At 38.0% G+C, this 27,500-nt stretch overlaps 1 protein-coding gene and 1 long non-coding RNA gene across 2 annotated transcripts in view; both read left to right on the forward strand.

Annotated features, from left to right (window-relative positions):
• The first annotated feature begins 749 nt into the window (after positions 1 to 749).
• LOC118761755 lies at positions 750 to 25,531 on the forward strand. Its single transcript, XM_036499903.1, has 6 exons — positions 750 to 830; positions 8,048 to 8,146; positions 9,450 to 9,544; positions 15,752 to 15,847; positions 23,851 to 23,925; positions 25,474 to 25,531. Exons 2-6 carry the CDS (start codon positions 8,078 to 8,080, stop codon positions 25,529 to 25,531), a joined length of 393 nt encoding a protein of 130 aa, XP_036355796.1. The 5' UTR covers positions 750 to 830; positions 8,048 to 8,077.
• Positions 25,532 to 26,462: 931 nt separating this feature from the next.
• Positions 26,463 to 27,500, forward strand: part of LOC115230997 — a 3,005-nt gene continuing 1,967 nt past the window's right edge. Inside the window, exon 1 of the long non-coding RNA XR_003883479.2 lies at positions 26,463 to 26,557. This is a non-coding gene — a long non-coding RNA (uncharacterized LOC115230997). The remainder of the gene's footprint in view (positions 26,558 to 27,500) is intronic.

The raw sequence follows: 27,500 nt of genomic DNA on the forward strand, positions 1-27,500 counted from the left end.
TCAGTGGACACAACAGGGTCAAACTAGCCAAAGATGGTTGTAATCTGAAACGAGATCATTCCTAAAGTGTCTCTCAAACAGTGAGGATATCAATATCGCTACACAGGTACCAAAAGTTGTCATGTTCATACTTTGGAGGTCAATGAAGACAATAATCTCAGCCATAGAGCACTTCAACAAGAGAAACATCCATGCTGAAGACTAGAGAATCACAATTACTCTTGCCTATACAATACCTTCTGTGTACCTGAAGCTGTGGAAACCACAATATTTCATTGTTGCACATGTGTGACACCTTCACTGCTTTAATGAAAGGCTCCAGGAAGTTTCACACATCAATCAATGAAGTCCATGAATGATTACACAACATTTCAACAAGGAGAGGGCAGAAAACTGCGCCTGTTTCTGCTTATAATGCACTTTCCATGCACCTGAAACTAAGTATTTCATTAAGTGTCTTATATAGGCACAAAGCCAAAGATTTTCGGTCAAGGGTTAGTCGATCAAATACACTCCAGTACTTGATTGATATTGCATTGTGTCAAACTACTGAAGTGATGAAAATGTAAGTTAGTGCCGGCAAGATAGTAAAGAACCGGAAGAAATACAGCAAAATATCTCGTCCGATACTAAAAGTTTTGCACACCCACTTCCTTGAACAAATTATTAATAATATTTTTTTCTTCCTCTTTAGATAAGAAAGCAGAAAGAATGTCTTCAGTGTCAGGATTCACTTATTCTTGGAGATCTTCAACAACGTTCTTCTTCTTGTAGTTCTTACACTACCATTCACATTTCAAGAAGCTTTCCTTTGGTTTCATCTTAAAGATGTAAGTATTATTCTTCGTGTAAGAGGGCTAGTCGATTAGATCGACTCCAGTACGCGACTGGTATTTAATTTATAGACCTCGAAAGGATGAAAGTCAAAGTTAACCTAGGCGGAATTTGAACTAAGAACGTAATGGCAGATGAAATACCAATTTTTTTATTGCCCACCGGGGGCCAAACATAGAAATGGACAGAACAATTGATGGGATCAGTAAAACGGTATGATTTTACATATAATGTGACTATAAAAATTGAAATAGAATATTAAAAAAATCGAATGGAATTAACAATACAAAGACAATACAAATGAAGCGATGATCAGGCCACGCTCCGATCCCACAAGCCCCGATCTACCGCTTGTCCCTTTTTTTTTCTTTTTTTTTCGTCTATTCACATGGTTCCTTGCACGCACAATACTCGTGCAACATGCTTCCATGTCTTTTCGAATGTACACTCCGACAGACATCTCTTCACCAGCCAGAGTTTCCTTTTCAAATGAAAAGAAAAAAAAATGATCGTAAATTGTGGCCAGAGATAAAGTTGTCTGTCCTAATTCCTTTTATCCTAGTCTTCCATACTGCCTCTTTCGCTTCGTTAAAACTCTCGGTGATTCAATTTTTATAATTAACTCAGTCGTCAGCTGTACTCTTCCTTCGCCAGACATCAGGTGTTCAGCATGAGCCCACATTTCAGTTATCTCCGGACACTGAACAATAGCGTGAGGGACGGTTTCCCTGTCCCCCGCATCTTGGACAGGTCGGCGACTGACGCTTACCGTGTCTTGTGAGCTTATCCCAAACGGGCAAGGCACCTCTGTAGCATTGCCAGGTTAAGGACTTTTGGAAGTTGTCCAACGTTCTAAACCCGAATGTACGGTGAAACAGGTTGTCCAGTTGAATAAACCCGAGACCTAGAGTCGCCCCCAGGCCATCGTCGCATTCAGATTCTAGCAACCCACTATATAAAATCCGTGTGGAACCCCCACCGTTCGCGTTGCCCGAGCGCCGGATTAGCAAGAGGGCCTTACGGCAGTCTTTATGCCACTCGCTCGACCTCGATCTACGAGAACACCAGGCTTCCTGTTCGCAAAAACTTTTGAACTCAGGAACATTTGTCTGGCCAGCGGAGACCACATCCGTTCACTATCCAGGAGAATCCAGAGGTGCCTCAACCTCAACGCATGTCTGCGCATCATTATAAAAGGCATCCCTAAACCTCCCTTTAAAGGCTTTTGACAGCAGACAGAGCCTTCCATTTTCCTTTTGTTGTTTATTTTTTCTTCTGTTTCTCCCTCTCTCTTTCTTCCTCCTCGCCGTCTGATTCTTCTACACCTTCTTTATAATATTTTTTAATGTGACCCAGTTGGCCATGCTGGAAACATCGGGGCTTACGCCCATCAACAAAAATATTTAGAACTTCCTCTTCTACTTCCACGATTTCTGGGAGCTGTTCTAAAATCTTTTGGCCAGCCTGCAGTATGAGGTAAGTGTTTGACCAGTCCAATAGGTATTCTCTGTGACGGTAGCCTGCAGGAGGTTCATATTATCTTCCCTGTTTGCTAGGACTGCCGCCATCGAGCACATAGGGTTTACTCCGGGTGGAATTCTTGGTATTCTCACTTTTGATGTTCTCATTCCCATGTAAATTGGGATTAACATTGTGTCTTCCGACTCTAAAGATTTTACCGAGTATTTTTGTGACGTTTCTGCGTTCTTGAATCTCACCACGATGGTTCCAAACTTCTTCCCTCTGGCTAGATATGTAATGTCCTGCCAGATGGGTTTTAGATATTTTTCATTTTTTTGCTCACATATCTTATCAATTTTACGAGCTTTTAAGCAGAATGTCTTAAAAATAATAATTTTCTTTTTTTCCTCCGTAAATTCTTCTTCTGGTATTTCCAATTTTACTACTCCATCTCGTTCTGTTATCATATCTTTGTATTTTAGTAATTCTTTTTTGTCAGTTGACAGCTGTCGCGTTCCACTACCAGCTGCTGACGCAAAACTTTTCCTTTCTTCATTTTGGATGATCCTTTCTTCTGTCTTCCTTTTGGTGTTCGTAACTTTTAGTAATGCCAGGAATTCGCTTTCCGACACATCAGAAACGTTATCAAAAAATTAAACTTTCTATTTTCTTTACTTCTCGCTCAATCGATGATTCATCACCCGACGAAGAAGACAAACTTTTCGGCATCTTGCCGGCAATTAATGTTTACCCTCACAGGAGAAAACCACAGATAGCTTTCGAAAGAAAACTATACTACAATTTTTTCAACAATAAGCACAAGAAATATAACAATTAATAGAAACTTACGAACACACTCCAACAATAAATTTTCAATAACAGACGTACGAAATACCTATTTCTTTACTACCCACAAGTGGCTAAACACAGAGAGGACAAACAAGGACAGACAAACGGATTAAGTCGATTATATCGACCCAGTGCGTAACTGGTACTTATTTAGTCGAGCCCGAAAAGATGAAAGGCAAAGTCGACCTCGGCGGAGTTTGAACTCAAAACGTAGCGGCAGACGAAATACCGCAAAGCATTTCGCCGGGCGTGCTAACGTTTCTGCCAGCTCGCCGCCTTGATGTAAGTATTATTTACAATAATATAAGGCGGCGAGCTAGCAAAATCGTTAGCACGCCCGGCGAAATGCTTAGCGGTATTTCATCTGCCACTACGTTTTGCGTTCAAATTCCGTCGAGATTGACTTTACCTTTCATCATTTAGGGGTTGATAAATTATGTACCAGTGAAACACTGGGGTCGATGTAATCGACTAGTCCTATCCCACAAAATTGCTGCCCTTGTGGCAAAACTTGAAGCTATTTTTTATAGTAATTATAATTGTTTTAAATTTTGGCACACAGTAAAAAAATTAGTGTGTGGGGAGGGTGGAGTTAGTCGATTACATCGATCCAGTACTTCACTGGTATTATAGTTTATCGGCTCCGAAAGGAAGAAAGTCAAAGTTGACCTTGGCGGTATTTAAACTCAGAACGTAAAGGGCCGGAAGAAATACCGCTAAGCATTTAGTCCGACGCACTAATGATTCAGCCTGTACACCACCTTAGTAATGATTTCTGATATAGGCATAAAACCAACAACTATCGACGTAGTACTTGACCTACTTTTATTTATCCTGTAAGAATGAAAGGTAAAGTTCACTTCAATGGGATACGAGTTCATAACGTAAAGAGTCGGAACAAATGTCGCAAAGCATTTTTTCCGGTGATTAACGATTCTACCAGCTCGCCGCCATTTTAATATTTTCTAATTTTGATATAAGGTTAGCAATTTTGAGAGAAGGATTAAGCCGATGTCATTGACCCCTATTCTTGACGAGTACTTTATTTCATCGATCCCAGGATTTGAACTCAGAACAGTATTAGAACAAAAACCGTAAAGTATTTTATTCTACACTGAAAAGATCTGTCAATGCACTGCCGATATAGCCAGAAATTTTTAAAGAGGGGTTAATTGACCCCCATCACTTGATCGGTACTTCGAAATCAGATGGGTGAAGGCAAAACTGATCTCGGCGAGATTTGAACATTCAACTTAAAAAGCTGTAGTTAAATACTTTTGTCAAACACTTTAACGATTCCGCCAATTCAATAATAAAAATTTCTTTTAATGGCCACAAGGGCCGAAAGAGTTTGGTGACAATGTAAGAACGAAATACACACACTGCAAATTTAGGTTGAATAAAAAGAAAGTATATATTTAGACAAGCGTGCTAAATATTTTGCCGGCACGCCGTCTTGATAATAGTAATAATTATTTCAGCTTTTAGCACAAGGTCCGCAAGTTCACAGGAGGACTATATATTAATTACATCGACCCAGTGCTCATTTAGTACTTATTTTATCAACACCGAAAGGGTGAAAGGAAACGTTCACCCCGGCGGAATTTGTACTCAAAACGTAGCGACAGGCAAAATACCACAAAGCATTTCATCCAGCGTGCTAACGATTCTGCCAGCTCACCGCCTTAAGGATATTGGGCTTGTGCATAATTATTGCGGCTTTTTTTTCAACAAATTTCATTCAACAAAAACAATAACAATATTTAACAAAAACATCTTTAAATAACGGTCTGACCGTCTGCCAAGCAAATGGGAGGCAGTAATTGAAGTAGATGGTGAATATGCTCTGGAATAATCATTTAAAGATGGTTTGTTACTTATTGTTATTGCTCTTGTTGAATAAAATTTGTTGAAAAAAGTCGCAATTATTATGTACCAACCCAATAATAATAACCCTTTCTACAAAAGGCACAAGGCCTGAAATTTGTGGGGAGGAGACTAGTAGATTACATCGCCCCCAGTGTTTCACTGGTGTTTATTTTAATGACCCCGAAAAGATGAAGGGCAAAGTCAACCTCGGCTGAATTTGTACTCAGAACGTAGTGACAGGCGAAATACCGTCAGCGCGCTAACGATTCTGCCAGGTCGCCGCCTTAATAATAATAATAATAATAATAATAATAATAATATAATAATAATAATAATAATAATAATAATAATAATCCTTTCTACTATAGGCACAAGGGCTAAAATTTGGGGGGAGGGGTAAGTTGAATACATCGAACCCAGCGCTCAACTGGTACTTATTTTAATGACCCTGAAAGGATGAAAGGCAAAGTCGTCCTCGGCGGAATTTGAACTTAGAACGTCGGGACAGCCGAAATGCCGCTAAGTATTTTGCCCGGCGTCCTAACGATTCTGCCAGTTCACCGCCTTAATAATAATAATAATAATAATAATAATAATAATAATAATAATGATAATAATAATAATAATAATAATAATAATAATAATAATAATAATAATAATATAATAATAATAATGATGATAATAATAATGATAATAATAATAACAATAATAATAATAATAATAATAATAATAATAATAATAATAATAATAATAATAATAATAATAATAATAATAATAATAATAATATTGCCCTGATGCAGTACCAGGCAGTGGCTCTCATGGTTTCTGATCTTAACTGATTGGAAGTGTTATCATGTACATTGTTTTGTCTTGGTATAAAAGATGGGCTACAGCAAATATTCTGCTCAATACCACAGATTTGCTTGTCAGTTATTTGACCTTAACCAGTTGAGCATGTCCCTTAGTGGCTGACGATATGTGCATCTCTGATTACGAGCAGAAGTAGTGGGGGAGCATCATAGCCATGTGTTGAGAGGGATTCTTTGGGGTTTGAATAGTTCACCTCTGGAAACATGGGTGGTTCTTTCAACATCCTTAAACAACTCTTATTCAGGGACCTTTTGAGCGGGATGGGCTACTCAACCTGAAGAAATTTCTAACTGGGACCCACTTGCAAGGTCATGTGCTGTTTATCTTGATATGAGATCACCATGTCGCGCACATATGGTTGTGATGCATGTGCCTGGTGTACCCTTATCAGACGGGTAGTCATGATGGGTATATTGGGCTTCGTATATTTTACCCCAGTGTCACTTTGATGGCATGAACTGCTCTTTCACTCAATAATAATAATAATAATAATAATAATAATAAAATCGATATAAACATATCTGTCAAGACCTACCAGAAACTGAGCAAATATAAAGATCTGGAAATAGAAATCAGCAAAATGTGGAACCTGAAGACTAAAACAATACCTGTTGTCATAGGTGCCCTGGGAATGATAGCCAAAGGGGCTGATTGCTACCTAACTCAGATACCAGGAAACCCCAAAATGGCAGAAATTCAAAAGATAGTGCTCATGGGAACTGCTCATATCCTACGCAAAATACCTTCTTTGTAATCTCAAGTTTTAAAACAAACATAATTTTCGTATGGTTTTTTAGGCATTCACTAAAACAACATTAAGTACAAAACCAAATATATGGCACCCTAGGCATAACACCAACATGAACTTCCAACTCGTTGTCTCTTGAGGTGAGACTTGGAGCCAGCTTGTGCAAATGTAAAGCAAAAGTGAAACATAGAATAATAATAATATTAATAATAATAATAATAATAATAATAATAATAATAATAATAATAATAATAATAATAATAATAATAATAATACTGCTTTCTACTATAGGCACAAGGCCTGAAACTTGGCAGGAGACGGGAAATACTCGATTATGTCGACTCCAGTGTTTCACTGGTATTTAAGTTATCGACCCCAAAGGGATAAAAGGCAGAGTCGACCTCAACGAAATTCGAACTCAAAAAGTAGCGACGGGCGAAGTACCTATTTCTTTACTACCCACAAGGGGCTAAACATAGAGAGGACAAACAAGGACAGACAACGGATTAAGTCGATTATGTCGACCCCAGTGCGTAACTGGTACTTAATTTATCGACCCCGAAAGGATGAAAGGCAAAGTCGACCTCGGTGGAATTTGAACTCAGAAGAACGTAATGGCAGACGAAATACGGCTACGCATTTCACCCGGCGTGCTAACGTTTCTGCTAGTTCGCTGCTTTAACAACAACAACAATAATAATAATAATAATAATTGTTTGTTCCTTCTCGAACCATGCCTGGCTCATCAGGGCCGGTGTCCCGGTTTCCTTGGCGTATAGGTTCCCCACCTGGACGGGACGCCGTTCCGTCGCAGGTTAATAAAAATAATAATAGTTTCCAATTTTGGTACAAAGCCAGCAATTTCGGGGAAGCAGGGAAGTCGATTACATCGAACCCCAATAATAAGCTTTTGTACGTTTCAGAAAAATGCATCATTTCCAAAAACGTATCTAATTCTTTTTTATGATGAACGAAAAAGAAAATTTCGATGTATTTTGCAAATCATAAAGAAGGACTTTTTTACATAAGCAAAAGGTCACATCATTCGACGGACTCGTACTGGCGATCGTATTGGTTCCTTGAATTACTTTCCAAATGAAAAATAAAGTCAATATCGTCAAGACACAACTTTCAAAGGGAAAAGTAGATCTAAATAAATGTCACAAAACATCCTGTCTCTTTTACAATAAGCTAATATTCTTGTGTGAAAGTTTTAGTTGTTCTACGGAGCAAAGTATTGCAGCAAAATGGGAATACATCTAGTGCTTAAATTACTATTAGTACCTGTCCAGAAATAGGTTGAGGGAAAGGTGTCTGTCAAAGGTTGAGCTAAGTCAATAAAGGTAACAAACGTTTTTCCATTTGAAAATATTAAACGTCAGACTAACGAAGCGAATTCTTTTTTGTCTTTTTAAGTTTTCTTTCTCTCAGACGGAGATAGGAGCGATGTACTGCCTGCTCTGTATCAATTATAGCTTCGCATCCTTATTGAACGTCCGGATAGCGTATAAAGTAGTGAGTATTCCTTTGTTCCATTGATGTTTCAAGATTTACTTCTGGATATACTTAAAACTTCTAGATATACTTAAAACTTGAAGATACTTCTTGAAAGTTAAGTAGGTCGGTCGGGGCTACTATAAGTCACTGGTTCATATTTTGTCAGTGTCATGCTATGACTGTCTCCCTAGACATGACATTCAGGATACCCTAGTGTAATTCATATATCTATAAAAAGGGTCTATAGAAGGGCTTTTAGCACAGATATATGCTGCCCTAGCCCTAATGTATCAGCACTGGACAGTGTTACGTGCTGTCCATAACAAAGCACTGAACGTTAGCTTATGCAGTCTGCTTTGTTGTACATAGTTAAGATAGGAAGATTATGCTTCACCTTGAGCCCTCTTGATGGAGTTGTAGGGGTGTCGTTGTGGCACACCGGATATCTTTAACAATTTTAGTCTTGGTGAAGTCAATATTCTCCATGTCTGATCACAGATGATTCTTTCCAGAAAGGAGAACCACAGACAGAAAGTGCGAGGAAAAAAGCGATATCACTAATAGAATGATATTTTATTTATGGATTCTGAAAGAACTAAAGACAAAGTGGGTCTTGTTGAGATTTGTTGTTGCTGCTTAACACCAGATCAGTCTTGACCGAACTGGTCTATGGGGAAAAGTGCTTCAATCATGACCGTCCCGACTTTCTGTAGATCATGAATTACGTTGTTCGATATAACATTTATTTTTTAAAAATTGGGTGTGATTTGAGGTAAATATGACTAGGATTTTCAACTTGAAAAAGTTCCTTAGTGACACCAAGACCATCTGACATACATTGACATCACTTTACATATGGGGGAAATGTTATAGGCAGGGATACAGAAGGCAAACCAAACTGTAACCTCTCTTGCACTTGCACTTTCTATTTCAATCCTACAGAGATGGTTAGTTTAGGAGATGGTGTAAGGTATTAACTACTTCCATTTCGTTACTTCACAGAAGAGATTGATGTAAGAGGTGTAAGGTTTGAGTTACTCAAGGAAGGTGTGGTGTCATGAAAGGAATGGCTAGTAATGTTTCGGTTACATATGTAATTATTGAATATAAGTTCCTTTAAAATAAGGATTGTAATTAGCTAGATAACCCAGGAGGATTGGCGAACGTTATGCCAAAATTGATGGTTGTTAACGATCCAAAAGTCAGTTGCTTGAATACCTATACCTAAGAATTGTACCACAGCTAGACCATGTATAATCTTGATATATTAATATATTTCAGAATATTGAATAGTTAATTAATATGTTTATTTTCCTTTCAGTCAGATTCGAAAAGTCTGCTCATTGTGTCAAATATTTTACTTGCTAGCGCATTATTGCTCTGCGGTCCATCGCCTTTCTTGGGAATAGAACATAAGTAAGTTGTCGATACTATTTTTTATGAAATTCTGATAATAAAAACATTAATGACTCGCAGAGGTACTGCTTCAAAATCTATCTCTCTGTAGTGTATCTATGTTTATTAGCTTGGCAATGTACATCTTCCTCTGTAATATGTGATCAAGAGGAATTCAACGAGCTATATCTATATGCATTGGTCTGTGTTCGTACTCATGTGCGGGCAGGATGGCGAATGCAATTTTGCCGAAGGACAAAAAGCCGAAACCAAGAAGCCGAACGGATACAATGTCGAACAAACATAAAGCCGAACGGGCACAATGCCGAAGGGACGTAAGGCTGAACGGACACAATGCCGAAAGGGCATAAAGCCGAACGGACACAGTACCGAACGGACATGAAGCCGAACGAATACAAAAAAAACAAACAAAACATTCCTACCTACATAGTTTAATGACCAATTTATCAATTTGGGACTTAATATTTAACGAGGTTAAATTTTAATTTTTGTGTCTTTTTGGCATCTTGTCTGCTCGACATTATATCCGTTCGGCTTCTTGGCTTCGACTTCTTGTGCCTCAGCAAATGTGCATTCGGCATCCCATCCTTGTATCATTTGTGCGTACATACGTACATACATACATAAATACACATATATATATATATATATATATACACATACATATATATATATGTATGTATGTATGTATGCATGCATGCATGCATGCATGCATGCATGCATGCATGCATGCATGCATGCATGCATGCATGCATGCGTGTATGTATGTATGCATGTATGCTTGCATATATGTATCTGACTGTGTAGCTACCTGCGCATCTCTCTCCTCTCTCTCTCTCTCTCTCTCTTGGAATGATGTCATTAAAATTTACCTTAAACAATTAGTAATATAACAAAATACATCAATGATACCACGTATAAATACGAAACAGAGTAAAGAAGTTGTCTTTAAAGTAGTTGTCCATAATTATTCACTTACTCTTTGAAATATTCGTGTCTCCTGTGTAGTTGATTTCCACAAACGGTTCATGATATTTGTATTCTGTCCTCGACAACTATGTGCTAGGGTCGAATATATAAACCACATTCTATTTCCACAAACATTTTTTTTTCACTGTCTGCCCATGTTAGTAACCATTACCGTTGTTGTTGTTGTTGTTGTTCTTCTTCTTCTTCTTCTTCTTCTTCTTCTTCTTTTTCTTCTTCAGGTCATGAATGTCGTGTAATGATCTAATGAATACGATCACGAATACAAGTGGTCGAAATGGGACTCCTCCTGGGGATCTCTGGAGTAACGTTACTCGACAGGGTGCATAGCCTCGAGATCAGGAAACCTCTCCAGATCGAGTTACTCGTGTTCCACACTGAGAAGTCACAGGCTCGGTTCTACGGACATGTGATTAGAATGTTGCAGGAAAGATTTGTATGACGGATTCTTCAAGCCGAGCCAACCAGCAGGAGGCTTGGGGTAGGCCGAGAGCGAGATGGTTGTATAATATCCATACTTTCAGTTGATCACGCTTGGGGATCCAGCCGCTAAGTCTAATGACGATTGCTTCTGATAAGACCTTATGGAGAAGGTGCGTGGGGACTTTAACCCCATGATCTTCTCAGAAAAAAAGGGAGCCGAGAAGGGATGAATTAATGTTTTTATTATACAATGCGACGTATGTAAGCGTTTTTTTAGAAAAAGAAAAAATTATTTTAACACTTGAAATAGAGTTTTTACCCCAAAATACTCGCATTGAGATAAATTCCTAATGTTTGGACTTTCAAAAGAAAAGAAATAAGGTTTTTGTTTATTTTTCAACAAGATTTCTTTTTTCTCGCGCTACTGACAGAAAAGAGTAAAAGGAAAATAGTCTTGAAAATTTTACACCATGTCTCCAAAAACAAAACTGAAAATGTACAAAACAATACATTGCACATACAGAATAGAAACCCTTCAGAATGCTGAATTAATTGAAGCGCAAAGTAGTAATTGTAGACACGAACTAAAAGAAAACAGATATGTTGACTCCACCGATTAGAATTTTTGCCAACAGCAACAAATACGTGCACTTAGGATGTAAACACGAATAAGTAAAACATGTCTTTTGCTTGTGTTCTTTTGAAGAGGAAACTTTTAGTATAGAACATTTTGTTGAAAGATTGAAAGCCTTCTAGTATTTTGTTCACCGAACTGTGGCAAGCCTTCCGCAAATCCATGTCAGTGAGGTAGAAAGCAATGTATCTCTTACCAAAAATATAGTTGATTTTCTTGTCCTATTCAACTATGATTTGGAGGTAGCCTTGGCATATATTTCATGTGAGCTAATATTCATTTTTAAAACAGAAGGGGTGATAGTACAAAACCAAATACAAAGCGACGCACCTGCCTATAAGCTGGAGAAACAAGAGTAGATTCAGTGTCAGGGTTATCGGTGAAATGTCACATCTGATTTAATAATCTGCTCAAATTGTGTCACATTCGCGGTACAATAAGAGCAGGTAGTCAGTGCAGATATGACATTCTGCGGTATGTGGTCAGGTTCCATCGCTGCGGAAATTCAACTCATTATGATCCAGCAAAACCACAAAACAATTTCAGAGCTGTGAAATGTACAAAGTGCTATGAAAACCTTAAAGCTCCGCATTCAAGGTAGATGACTTTGTGTTACAGGTATGGAAGCAAGACCCATTTGTCTGCACAGCAATCCAAAAGAACTGAAGTAAGAAGAACAACAAAACATGGAGATTGTTGGCCGAATGGATTCTCCGAATTTTCGGAATGAAGGAATAGGAAACCATGATGGTCTTCTGGATAAGCCCTCGGCCACTTAGACTACTGCCCCCAAGTATAAAATTATATACAAAGAAAATAACCTCAATGTAACCTGTCAGCTACTGAAAAAGGCTGAAAAAGTGAAGATTCTACTCCCTAGAACGAAAGCGGGAAGATATGCAGTGATATACATCTGAAAAATCCTGGAAGGACTTTTACCAAACTTTGGCATAGAAAATTGCGCAAACACCACCGCTCATATCTCTCTGAGACATTTAGAAATTCAATATTTCTAATTTCGGTGACCAGTGAATAGATTTCACTGAAAATATATATATTTGCGAAGCCTTGGCAGGCATCTCAACTAGCAGGACTGGCTACCCTGGACTGATGACGAGCAAAGACTCAGAAACATGCATGTCTCTAGGTGCTAGCTCTAGCTGGTGATGGTGCTTGCCTCCCCTTCGCAAATATAAGGACACAGGAAACGTGTCCCTGTAATTCCCTTTACGGGACTGTCACGTTATGTTGACAGTATACAACCACTCTATCGCTCATGTCTCTTTCAGACATTTAGAAATTCAATATTTCTAATATATATATACATACATACATGTGTGTGTGTGTGTGTGTGTGTGTGTGTGTGTTTGTTAAATAAAATGAGACAACAAAGCCAAGGCTGTGTGGAATTTTGTACAGCTGTATCTGGGATATTAGGGATATCCCTTCATCAGAGAAGATGTGAAAGGGCTAAATAGAGGCAAACAGTAGAGTTCAATATAAGGAGTTATTTTGAAAAAGGATAGAAATAAGAAGTATAAAAAGAAATAAGAGAATAACAGTAAAAATAAAAATATATGTAGGATGCTATAGTTGCAGTTCCATTATCCAAAGAAAGCAGTGTGTAGAAATGGTAGAAATGCTTCTTGTTCGTGGTATGTAAATTCCGATAAGAGTTCATATTTTGTTATTACAAATGGAAAGTGTAGAGACGAAGATTCCATGTGCTGCTCATTCAAAGGGGTCATGTGGTGTGAATGAAATTTTGAGAAAGTAGTGATAGTATTCAGTAGATAGAGAGAAGAGAATATACATGTATGTTAAAATGAGGAGAATGGTCAAAAGGAATAGGTGAGGAAAGAAGAAAGAAAGAAAAGAAGAAAGAAGAAGATAAAATGAAAAAGGAATGTTTGATGGTGGTCAAGATATTATGAGGAGGTTGGAAGGGGAGTCGAAGAGGGATAGGAAGATATAAGAATGTAAGGATTGAATATGTGTGAGGAGTGGGAGGTGGGGTGATATGTTTGAAAGGCACTGAGATGGAGGGATGGGTACAGAAAACGGTACTGAATATATAGAGCCGGGCGTAAGTCTGTTAATCTGTTAATCGTTAATTAACGAAGTTAACATTTTCGTCAACGACTTAAATTTAAAGGTAACTTTGAAAATCGTTATTGGACTAATTAACTTCCGTTACATTTAGCTTCTGTTAAGTCCGTTAACGCAAAAATTTTATAAAAACCGGTGAACATTTAAAAGTTTCTATTATTTTCAGATTTTCATAGCACATTTAATATTGTACGCGTCATTCTTTCAACCCCAATATAATGCCACTTATTATTATAAATAACTCGTTTGGCCCTGCCTTGCTTTGAAACCAAATCCACCCGCTTGTTGCTTGCAAAGAGAGCGGAAAGTTTCTTTGTCCTGTCATGAGGGAAGAGTGATTGATGTGCTTCCACTTGATCCAGGACCTCGCTGAGGTGGATGTCAACAGAAAAAATATTGATTCCATAAAGTGGAAAAAATAAATGGAAGGAAAACTTTGGTAAATATTTTAGTATGAACGCAAACAGCTGTTACGTGGTAGCAGGGCATGCTAGAAATTGCAGCCAAACCTTTCCTTTCTTGGAAAAAGGAGCCGTTTACGCGTGATTTCGATGTCATATTCGTTGAAAGCATGCAAAATAACCTGAAAAATAAAAAAGACCCGCGAAACAAAACTCACTTGGTGGGAAACTTTGAGATCTTCGCCACCCCTCCCACCTTTTCCGGAAAAAAGTGACTTGCGACATGTTTGGAAGTCAGATACGTTGAATGCACCTGAAAAAACTGTGGAAAGAAATTATTCCACACATAGGTACGAAATGTTTACCGAAAGAATAAAATCTTGTACTGATTATACCTATATTTAATTAAGTTCATCGTGAAAAGTGGCAAAATTCTTGCCGGATGCCATCTGAGATAATTTTAGAAACAAATCAAACAAGTAAGATGCATTAAGAATTTCAATGTTATTGCTTTTACACCTGTTAATTAAAATTACCTGCGCATGAAAGTCAAATTTACGTAGTAATATCAGCTAAAATTACATAAATATAAACCAGTGGTATATAAAGCACCCACTGGAAAAATTTCAAATCTGTATGTAAAAAATTTACTGTTACAAGCAAATATTGTGGACACCCCTCTTGAACCTGAATAATTCAAAATAACGTGAATAAGCATTACATTTGACAGATTAATATAAGCACTAAAGATGCATTTTTTTCTTACACATAGGCGCAGGAGTGGCTGTGTGGTAGTAGCTTGCTAACCAACCGCATGGTTCCGGGTTCAGTCCCACTGCGTGGCATCTTGAGCAAGTGTCTTCTACTATAGCCTCAGGCCAACCAAAGCCTTGTGAGTGGATTTGGTAGACGGAAACTGAAAGAATCCCGTCGTATATATGTATATATATATATATGTGTGTGTTTGTGTGTCTGTGTTTGACCCCCTAGCATTGTTTGACAACCGATGCTGGTGTGTTTACGTCCCCGTCACTTAGCGGTTCAGCAAAAGAGACCGATAGAATAAGTACTGGGCTTAGAAAGAATAAGTCCCGGGGTCGATTTGCTCGACTAAAGGCGGTGCGCCAGCATGGCCGCAGTCAAATGACTGAAACAAGTAAAAGAGTAAAAAGAGTATACGCATAACATGGTCTCACTCGGTTGGGACTACACATGTGTTACTTTGACATCTTTCCATAAATTTTGTTTATAGGGAGAAAAATATTGAAAATATCAATAGATGCGTGAGTGAGAAAGAAACGAGGAGGAAGGTTGTTCAGGAAGATATTGATCTTTTCCAGAGTACTTAGAGATTCTGTCCAGATTAAAAGCAGTCGTCATGTTATCTCTTTCATGCCTTTTCAATATACTTTCTAAATGCAGTGCTATAGCTTTCCTCTACATCGACTTCCTGTCCTATCTTTCCCAAACCTCAGAAACGAATTCATTTTTACTTCGTTTTGATGTAGTAAGCCTCTACAGAAATATTCCATATGATTTTGGAATAAAGACGATTATATACGGGCAGATAGAGAAGTAGTATATATATGCGCGCGCACACAACACACACATGTTCTAGTCTGTGTTAACATCCCCCTTTTTGCTTCATTGCAGATATATTTGGTTGGATATCGTTGGTATTATACTATTTGGGTATTTCTATAATCTGTCATCCGTGATAATATATAAGTTGCTTTGTGAGTATGTTTGGTAAGTAAAATTATCTCCCTCCTCTTGCTTCTTTCTTTTTCTTTCCTTTTCTTTCTCCTTGTCATACTATATATATATATATATATATATATATATATATATATATATATATATATATATATATATAATTATATATATATACACGCACACATATATATATTTATACACACACATACACACACACACATATATATTTATACACACACATGGAAGAAATACAAGCAAGCAAAATAATATTCTTAAGATTATAAAACTGGAAAAGTACAGGACAAGATATTACATCTGGTAAAGTACATAACAAGAAAACTTTTACTTAAAATATTGCAGCTAAGGATAAAATTTGTATACTAAAGACTATTTAATTTTCATTTACAAAGTAACATTATAATTAAAAAAGGTATCATCATTTTGTTAAAATATTGACACACTTGAATACTTAAAAGATAAGAGCCAAAAGTACAATTATAGCTAAAGTTTTATGCAAAGTAGAATAGTATATATGGTAGACAAATTCATTGAGTCAAGACTAAACATGGGAAGACGTGGTAATAACTTAGGCAACAACTCAAGCAAATTTTATTGTTATAGGTAGATTTTACTGTAATATATAACCAATTTTTGTATTATTCTATTTATTGCGCTAATTATGTACTACTATATTTTATGGCCTATTTTCAAGTTTCTAATTATTAATTAATAAGTGCAAAAAATATTTTAAGTTATTTTTTTAATTTTTAATAGAAGTAGCAAGTAATTACAAATAGAGGTAGTGACTTGTAATAAAATTTTTAGTTTTAATAAAAGCTAATATTTTCTAAATCTAAATATTTTATTTGAAATTTTATTATCAGCTGCAACATTTTCCGAGTGTAATAACTTGTCCTGTACTTTTCCAGTTTTATAATCTTAAGAATATTATTTCTCTTGCTCCATGTAATCCATGTTTTTCCCAGTCTATGCTATTATGCTAATTAATAATGTGTCAACTAATAATATAAGATTTTACCTTATTGAAAAGTGTCTATCATTTAAGTTTAATTAGAATTAGTTTATTTTTTGAAATAAAATTTTAATTATACTTAAATTCATTTTCTTTTTACTTATATTTTTTCATGATATTTTACCTCACAACTTTTTTATACTAATTTTTGTTGCATGGGATCAAAACTATAACATTCCACATGCTTTCTTCTATCATTCAAGCTAAGATAAATGTATTTTGCTTTTAAAATAAAAAAAGTTATTTAGATCTAAACTTGATTAGAGGTGTTACATACAGGGACCAGTCCTCTTCAAAAATGTTAACAGTTTTTAATTTGGTTTAGAACTGAATTAGCGACAAAGCTCTGAAAGATGGTGCGTGTGAATAAATTGCGGTCTTAAGCCGTAGTTGAATGATATATATATATATATATATATATATATATATATATATATATGGCTAGATAGATAGATAGATAGATAGATAGATAGATAGATAGATAGATAGATAGATAGATAGATAGATAGATAGATAGATATGGATATATTGTATTTTGGAACACTCTTTTACTTGTTTCAGTCATTTGACTGTGGCCATCCAGGAGCATCGCCTTTAGTCGAGCAAGTCACCCCCAAGACTTATTCTTGTAAGCCTAGTACTTATTCTATCGGTCTCTTTTGCCGAACCGCTAAGTTACGGGAACGTAAACACACAAGCATCGGTTGTCAAGCGATGTTGAGGGGACAAACACAGACACACAACATATACACACACATACATATATATATATATATATATATATATATATATATATATATATATATATATTATATATATATATATACATATATACGACGGGCTTCTTTCAGTTTCCGTCTGCCAAATCCACTCATAAGGCTTTGGTTGGCCCGAGGCTATAGTAGAAGACACTTGCCCAAAGTGCTACGTAGTGGTACTGAACCCGGAACCATGTGGCTGGTAAGCAAGCTACTTATCACACAGCCACTCCTGCGCCTTGGTAATTTTTGTTTTGCAAAATAAACACATGCACTATATTCGTCCTTCACTCGTTTATTGCTGTTCTTTTTCCATTGTCCGGAAATCTTTCGTCATACATCTGTGACCACTTCAGCGACACTTTCCGTTTTCGTGTGTGCTCTTGCTCTACTTATTTCAGTCTCTTGTTCTATGATGTGTATCTTTATATGCACATGCGGTTGCTTCTGTGTTTGTGTATGTGTGTGTATGTGTGTGTATGTGTGTGTGCATGTGTATGTGCAAGTGCGTATGTGTATACAAGTGTGTCATTGTTCTTAGTGGAACAATGACCTTCCCCTCAACCCCTCTCCCCCGTTGTCACCCCTACAACTACTATCATTGTTAGTCGTGTTGCTGTTACTGCTATGGCCGTCTGTGAAGTTACTGTGTGTGTTTGTGTGTATATGGGTTCGTTTCCTATGTAGTTTGTATCCATGACCTTTAAAAAGATTTTTTTTATTTATCTCTGTTTCTTATATTTATCACAGGTATGTGATAAATATATTTATTTATTTCTATTTTTATTTATCTATCTCTATTTCTTATATGCATCATAGGTATGTGCATATATGTCTGCTGTGTGTTTATTATGTTGTTTGAATCTGTTTTATTTTTTATTAATTTATTTTTCTCTCTCTCTTTTCCTTCCTTCTGTCTTTAGTCGTTATATTGTGTGGTATAGTGGTGGGTGTCCGTGCTCTACCAACATGCTCGAGCAGAACATAGAGGTTCGATTAATAGCATAGAGGTTAAGGAATTATCGATGCATAGAACTGACACGACACTTAGACAGATCACAGAGGCTACTCACATAACAATAGACAGAAAGAGCCTCAACAGAAGACACGAATAGAAAAATAACATCCACCACAACACCACACAACATGACGACTAAAGACAGAAGGAAGGAGAAATGAGAGGGAAAAATAAATAAGCAAAAATAAAACAGATACAAACGGGGTAACACACACACAATAGACATATTTGCACATACCTATGATACACATAAGAAATAGAGATAGATAAATAAAAATGAAAATAAATATATTTATCACATACCTATGTTAGTATAGGGTATTTCAATGAAAGAGGTATGTTCATAAGAGCTTTTTACAGTTGGAGAACCAAAACTTTCCCGAATTACTAGCATCCATTGGGCAGATACTTAACCCGTGTTTCAAAAGTGTAAAACAGATAAGTGATAAATGTCCTCCAGATAGAATACTGATTTATAGCTAATATTGTGCCATGCTAGGAACCGATCACAGAATCACAAATCAACAAATATTTTATCAATTCTGATGTAGGGTACTGCCCAAAGATCTATGAAAGATGAAATGTAGACAGGAACTTCGCTGCGGGCTAGCTGGCGAAGTTGACTTCCGGTTATGCAGGCTTTCTACTAAGCAGGAGTTGACTGGCGGCTATCGCTCTCCTCATGTATTTAACTCAATAAATCTTTCCTTATTACATTGTGGGTCTTATCTAATTTTTTTTGTGTATAGCTTAAATAAAGCTATAACTGGTGACCCCTCGAAAGAACAACAGCTTTTGCTTCGCACATCGAAGTCAATAGAAAATCAAAGAAACATAGCAAGAGATCACACAACTGTACTGAAGCTACCACAGTTCTGGTTGAAGAGATCTGAGCTATGGTTTGTGCAGGCTGAAGTGCAACTTAACGTACGCAATAAAACTCCAAACCTAACAAAATATTCGTGTGTAGTAGCGGCACTAGGTGAAGACACGGCCACGAAGGTGCTGGACATTTTAACACAACCCCCAGCAACGCACAAATACACTACGTTAAAAGACAGCCTGATGGATACATTCCGTTGGAGCGAACGGGAAGCGGCATCAAGATACTAAAGGAAGAATTAGGCGATTCCATACCTTCGGAGTTGATAGACATGATGTTGGCATTAGTTCCCCCTGATGAATCACTTTCCTTTTTATTTTGGGAAATATTCCTAGGCAAGTTACCACTCTAGATCCAGACCCTCATAACTCAGACCGAGATCAAGGACTTGCGGCAGTTTGTGAAAGCAGCCAACAAACATTTTTTTATCTAGTAGTGTTATAGTCAACGCAATTGGGTCTGTCCTGAGACATGGTAGAGTTAAACAAGACGACCTGTGCTTCCACCACACAAAGTTCGGCAAAAAGTCTACGAAATGCAAACAACCATGTTGCTTCAGGACTCCTTGGCCATCGGCCCCAGGAAAATCCAGGGCCGACCGCCACTGAATACCCTGGTGGCCGGCAGACATGATCACCTGCTCCTCTATGTCTGAGATCGGACCTTCGGACGTAGGTTCTTAATCGACACAGGAGCAGAAGTCAGCTTGATCCCTTCGTCGGCAAGAGACCTCCGTTACTGAAAGCAACAGTCAACCTTTAACGGCCGTCAGTGGCCCCACAATCGAGGCGTTCGGTTGCCGCATCAATTCTCTCAACATCGACTCACAAAATACACATGGGCATTCACCATCGCCGATGTCCATCAGCCCATTATCGGGGCAGACTTTCTTCGAGCATACTTGCAACTGGTTGATTTGCAGGGGAGACGACTCATCAACAACAACACATATGCCTCCGTGTCTCTGGCAACATCTGCACATGCTGCCTCCCGCATAGCAACGGTCTCTCAGACCTAGAATGAATTCTCGAGTCTCCTTTCGAGTCGCCCCACGCCGACATTCTCCAAACTTACAACCTGCTATGGAGTAACACACCACATCCCCATCACTGGCCCTCCAGTATACAGCCATGAACGTCCTCTACCACTAGACGAATTGCTATTGCAAAGGCTGAGTTTGGTAATATAGAGGCGTTGGGCATAGTTCGTCGATCAAGCAGTCCCTGGTCGTCACCCCTTCATGTGGCACCAAAACCCAATCGAGGTTTGCAACCTTGCGGAGATTACTGGTATCTCAATGCAAATCCTTTTTAGCACGTACAGGACTTCTCAGCCCAGTTAGCCAGGTGCTCGGTTTTCTCGAAGGCCGATTTATTCCGTGGTTACCAGTACAAGACGATGATGTACCGTAAGTCGCAGTAACCACTCGTTACGGGCAGTATGATTTTCTACGTACACCCTTTGCTCTGAAAAACGTGGTACAATCCTTCCAACGCTTTATGGACACCACGTGCAGGGTCTTGACTTTGACTTTGCATATTTAGATGATATCCTTATCGCAAGCCAAAATGCGAAGCTACACAAGAAGCGCCGAGTTACTGTTTTTGATAGACTTTGACAGTATGGTCTAGTAATCAACCCCGCCAAGTGAGTTTTTGGTGTTACAGAAATTGACTTCCTGGAACACTGAATCACAGGCGCTGGTTCTACGTCCTTGCCAGAAAAAGGAAAGCTATCATATCCATTTCACGCTCCTCCACAAGCAAAGCTGTACACCAATTTCTGGCCATGGTAAACTTTTACCATGCCTCATCCCTTCTGCAGCAAGAGGAATGAGATCCTATACAAGGCACTGTCAAAAGATGGTTCGAAAAGATAGGTGGAGTGGGATGGTGCAATGACCCCAGCCTTCAAATTCACTAAACAAGCTCTGGCTAAAGCAATCATGCTGTCCCATCCACATATGTCATGTTTGACTACACTCACAGTCAATACCTCCGACACATCCACTGGGGGCATTTTGGTCAGTGGCGACCACTTGCCTTCTTCAGTCAACAACTACGACCTGCTGGCTGTCTATCTAGGTGTCTGCCACTTTTGCTATTTTCTTGAAGACCGTAGGTTTGCAGTGTTCACGTTGCAACCCGACAGATGACGATAGTAGGACCTACCGCACTGCTATCGCGTCACTTTCCTTGCAGGATGTGCATTTGGCTCCAGTGGCATAATCCTGCTGTGTCATGTAACCACTGGGAAGCTACGATTGATCGTCCCATCAGCCTGGCGCAAGAAAGTTTTCGACGTCATTCATGGACTGTACCATCCGGGTAATAGAGCCACACGGCACCTGCTGTCGAGCAAATTTATCTGGCACGGTATGGCCAAACAAACTGGGGAGTGGACCAAGACCTGCATCCACTGTCGATAAGCCAATGTTCATTAGCACACTAAAGCACCTCTCGGTAACTATGAATCACCAAAGACCCGATTTAGCTACGTTAGCATTGACCTTGTCGGCCGCAACATGGAAACACAAGAAGTCAGCCGAGCCTTCATCACAAACTGAGTTGCCCCTTTCGGTGTCCCAGACAGCATTTTATCCGATCGGGGTCCACAATTCACCCCAAAGCTGTTGAATGACATGTGCGATCTTTTTGGAATCACAATGAAGCGTATAACAGCCTACCATCCACAGGCCAACGGGTTAGTGGAGAGATTTCATTGCCGCCTGAAGGAATCCCTGACAACCAGACTTAACGGGTCCATTTGGCTTGATCAACTTCCATGGGTGATGCTGGGAAATCGCACCGCCCCAAAGGAAAATCTCAACACTTCTTCCGCGGAAATGGTGTATAGTGCCCCTCTTACAGTGTTAGGAGAGTTCCTTCCGAACCTGAAATCAGACCCGGATGTCAAAAGATACCTCGCGCAACAGAGAGAGTGTGGGCCAGTTGCGCCCTATTCTCATGTTGCACCTAGATCATCCGTATCAAACGACCTCTGCACAGATAACTTCGTGTTCGTTCGACGTGAAAACCTCTCCAGTCACCTTACGATGACCCATTGAAAATCATATGTTCAGGAGACAGATCATTCCAAATCTTAGTTGGCGGACAACAAGGCGCAGCTTCGATCGAAATGTTGAAGACGGCCCATCTTGATAATGATAGCTCCGTCCAAGTAGCTCGACCACCAAACAGGAGCCGCCCCAAGCAAATCACACCAACCCTCGACAAGGAACAATCACCAAAGAGCCGTGTAACCACACACATGGGCAGGGCAGTTAAAACGCCTTCTCGGTTCCAATGACAGACAACAGTTCTGGAGAGCGGGGAGCTATATGTAGGCCCAAGAATTTAACACATGGAATGTAGACAGGAACTTCGCTGCGGGCTAGCTAGGGAGATGGTCTGCGGCTAATTTGACATCCGGTTAAGCGGACTTTCTGCTAAGCAGGAGTTGACTGGCGGCTATCGCTCTCATGTATTTAACTGAATAAATCTGGGTCTCCGTTAATATTTTTGCGTATGGCTATACACAAACTAAACTGCTGTACTTTCACAGCCAACACTGGAGAATGTTGTACTAAACAGTGATAGCTATTTACCCAACTGAATTAGAGATGAGTGTATTGACAAGAGTCAACACCTCTAGTAATCAAATACTAACCTATGACCTCTTGGCAGATAATCCAATATCCTTCTGCCGAGATAATCTACATCTCTCACTTGGCATATAAACCAAAACCTATTGGAGACTGGCATCCTGATCAGGAGGAGTTATGTTCAGTAAGATGATCTGCAGAATACTATGTTTTATTCTGGAAACAAAAGAACGGATCAAAGGAAGACGAAAAATGAAGTTAATTAGAATAGGCTGTCGAAAATCCTAGAAATACAGTTCGTCTATTTTTTATGTTTTTTAGTCGGGAGGGAAGGTTTTTCCCATGACTCATTACAGGGCCTCCGAGAGACTTGTAAGAGGGAGGAAGTTATTCTCTGAGTGGAAATCTGTTCCTACTGCTTGCAGCTGAGTGAACTATGCTAAAGCCGCTAAAGGAAACTCAAGGTACCACGTTGTGGTGTTAACCTGGGTCAGCCATCTGTGTAAGCCATGATATTTGAACTTAGGACATAACTAGCCGGAACAAATGAAACTACAGATTTATAAGGTTAAGGTGGTCAGATAATTTTGTAGGGATACAGCAAGGAGATGAAAACTAGCGATTGCGGGCTCTAATTTTAGTCACTTTAAGACAACATTGTATTTAAAAGGTATTTATCAGACATTGCATTACAGTTCAGTTTACATCTTTGACAAATTGTATTTGTGTTTGATTTTTAGTGGCGATAAAACGGAGCAAACTTTACATGAATCCAGTACAATAAGCAGCACTTTCAACACGAGTGTATATTTTGGGTAAGTATTAAAATATTTATATTTACTGCGCAAAAAACCTCTTGGACACTGTTCTTGATCGTCCCTTATATTAGATGATGTTGTCGATGATTGTGTTAACAGCACTAACACCATAAAGAAATAGGTATGAGATAAGGATATGCCTCACCACATGTCTGGGAATTGACAATATGAACAGCATATGATGGAACTTTAGTTTACAGATTGACAAGCAGATACAAAAACATCTTGTAATAATTTTGCTTGTCATTACGTTACTTAACCCGTCGGCAACGCTTTTATGTGATTAGAGAAAAAATGGAGAAAGAAAAGAGCAAGAGAAGAAAAGAGGATAAGGTGAAGAGTGAGGCAGAAAGAGAAAGAAAGAAAAGAGGGAGAGAGAAAAGATGGTGAGATAAGCGTTCATGTCATGAGGTAGGGTGAATGTAATATTTATTACGTGGTTAAAAATGTTGAAGGTAGTGATGATATAGAGCAGAGTTAAAAATACAGTTTTAGCAATGGGATGAGGTTCTGATGGTGAGATTAAAGAAAGGCAGAGAGAGAGAGAGAGAGAGAGAGAGAGAAAGAGAGAGAGAGAGAGAGAGGAAGGAGAAAGAGAGAGAGAGAGGAAGGAGAAAGAGAGAGAAAGACAGTCAGACAGAGACAGAGAGAAACAGAGAGAGAGAGAGAGGCAGACAGAGACAGAGAGCAGGGGAGAAAGAGAAAAAATAGCAAATGAGCTACTTTTGATACAGACACAATTAGTCTACGCTTTCAGTTTTTCAGGTGAGATTAAAGAAAGTCAGAGAGAGAGAGAGAGAGAGAGAGAGAGAGGCAGACAAAGACAGAAACAGAGATAGAGAGGAGAAAGAGAAAGAACACCTTAAGCAAATGTTTTCTACTATAACTCTGGGCCGATTAAACTAGAGACATAAGTTTTGAAATATGTGTGTCATTAATTTTTAAGTAATACAATCGGAATTATACGTAAACTTTTCTATAAAAACATAAATAGATATCTATGAAGAAAGAAGATATGAGTATTTGGATTTTCAATGTCTTGAAAGAATTCTGAGTCTGAAATCATATCTTGAAACCAATATTGTTATATTTGAGAAGGGTTAAAGTTAAGACTATAAACACGATCACCGACTCTTAGTCGCCTGCATTACACCTGATTAATTATGTTTTTCCCAGTAATGACAATAGACAGAGATGCTCAAGATACGCAAGATACGCAAGATTATCCACCACTTTTCCAACAACTCTGGCCACCTTTTTGAATTGAATATCTTTATTACCCATGGACATCCTTATTTAATATAAAACAGCGCAGCATCTATGATGTTCGGAAAGATTTTTTTCACATTCAGAATTGTTGAAGCATAGCATTAACATCCGTGGCAGTTGTTATTTGTCAGCACACTTTCAAAACTTTCATCTTCCCAAAACTTGCCAGCACTATACTTAATGTAGATATACACTCTTTCTCATTTATGTTTCTTTTAATTTTCTGTCTTGTGCTTTGTTCTCTATAATGTTCATGCACTTAATGCTATGTTCTAGCCAGATTCGAACCACCTTGCTTGGATTTCTACCAAAATACTACAGTTTACACATATAGCCATAAAAGGCACAACCAAACCCTTGAGAGAATAGAATCCCCATGTGAACGTTTACCGGTCAATCAGCATTGTTGGCATGTATCGACTAACGGCGGCAAACATCAACGGATTATGAAAATTTCGTCCATTTGCAATTCGAAGTTTCTGGAATGTTGTGCTTAGGGTTATATAAAGTGACGATTTAAATTTTACGCCAGAATCTTTGTTCCACGAGATGAGCACTAACTTCCTGCGTATTCTTATGTAATACTTTGAAACGATATGTATTTTAATATCGACATTTAGCCATCTATCCAATTAATTAGTTTATTATCTTCTATTTCTATAATAATGATGAATACATACAACATAACAAATTTAAGAACGTTCTCTATATTTTTCATGTAATTGTTTTACATATAGAAATGCAGAAATATTCTATTATTTGTTTCAGTCATTTGACTGTAGCCATACTGGAGCATCGCCATTAATCGAACAATTTGACCCCGGGATTTGCTTGGGGCGGCTCCTGTTTGGTGCAAGTTAGCAAAGATCGTCACCACGCTAGACAAAATACTTAGCGGTATTTTGTGTGCCTTTACGTTATGAGTTCAAATTCTGCCGAGGTCGACTTTGCCTTTCACCCTTTCGGGGGTCGATAAATTAAGTACCAGTCAGATATTGGGGTGGATGTAATCGACTAATCCCTTCCCCCATGATTTCAGGCATTGTGCCTTTAGTAGACAGGATTATTATTATTATTATTATTATTATTATTATTATATTATTATTATTATTATTATTATTATTATTATCATTATTATTATTATTATCATTATCATTATTATTATTATTATTATTATTTGTTAATAATGCTAATTTCATAATGCTTGTTACAAACAAAATAGCATAACTTTGTAATATTTCTTTTTTATGATTTTGTTTTTCGCAGACATCTCACTGGATTTATAATTGCTGGACCTATTTTAGATATATTTGGCTATAGATGGAGTCTTACCCACATAGCATTTCTTATATTATTAACTGTAAGTAGCTCTGTTGCTTCATTGGTATTTCATTCTTTCCTTGTCAAAAATGAAGGAGACACACACACACACACACACACACACACACACACACACCACACACACACACACACACACACACACACACACACACACACACATGTGTATATATATATATTTTTTTTTTCTTCTTTGCGCCCTTTTAAAGCCTACCCAGGCGTATGTGTTCCCCAGCTGGACGGGAGGCCAGTCCATCGCAGCGTTTTCTCATTTTTGCTAACTGAGTGGACTGGAACAACGTGAAATGAAGTGTTTTGCTCAAGAATACAACGCGTCGCCCGGTCCAGGAATCGAAACCACAATCTTACGATCGTGATACTGACACACCCAAACTACTAAGCCACGCGCCTCCACGTATATATATATATATATAAATAGTACAAAGTAAGATAGGGGTTATGAAAGTAACCCACTATAGGATATCAGTTATCAGCTGTAAGGAGCAGTTTATTTGTATTATTTTAATTTTTATTATTATATTACATATTGATGTATATTGGTTTGTTCGATTTTGATGTTCCCATTTGTATAATTAATAAATAATGTGAAATTGTAATATCCGTAAGTTGATGATCGAAATGAATTTGTTTCACCATTTTCTTATTTGTATATATATATATATATATATATATTATATATATATATATATATATATATAGATAGATAGGTAGATATATAGATAGATAGATAGATAGATAGATAGATAGATAGATAGATAGATAGATAGATAGATAGATAGATAGATAGATAGATAGATAGATATTACGGAGATGTACTTGCATAGCGAGTGACTTGATCTGAGATCGTGTGCTGGAACGAAAACAATTGCAGCGTGGAAGGTGTTTATAAGCCATTTAAGAAACACACAAATGTTGAAGTGAATCTAACGGTTTTATGTGTTTCT

Source organism: Octopus sinensis, unplaced genomic scaffold (genome assembly GCF_006345805.1).
Source record: "Octopus sinensis unplaced genomic scaffold, ASM634580v1 Contig17066, whole genome shotgun sequence".
Lineage (NCBI taxonomy): Eukaryota > Metazoa > Mollusca > Cephalopoda > Octopoda > Octopodidae > Octopus > Octopus sinensis.

Coding starts and splice junctions, on each gene's coding strand:
- LOC118761755 (XM_036499903.1), top strand. CDS start 8,078: ATGTACTGCCTGCTCTGTATCAATTATAGCTTCGCATCCTTATTGAAC. Junction 8,147..9,449: donor TCCGGATAGCGTATAAAGTA/GTGAGTATTCCT, acceptor TTTTCCTTTCAG/TCAGATTCGAAAAGTCTGCT. Junction 23,926..25,473: donor AACACGAGTGTATATTTTGG/GTAAGTATTAAA, acceptor GCTATGTTCTAG/CCAGATTCGAACCACCTTGC.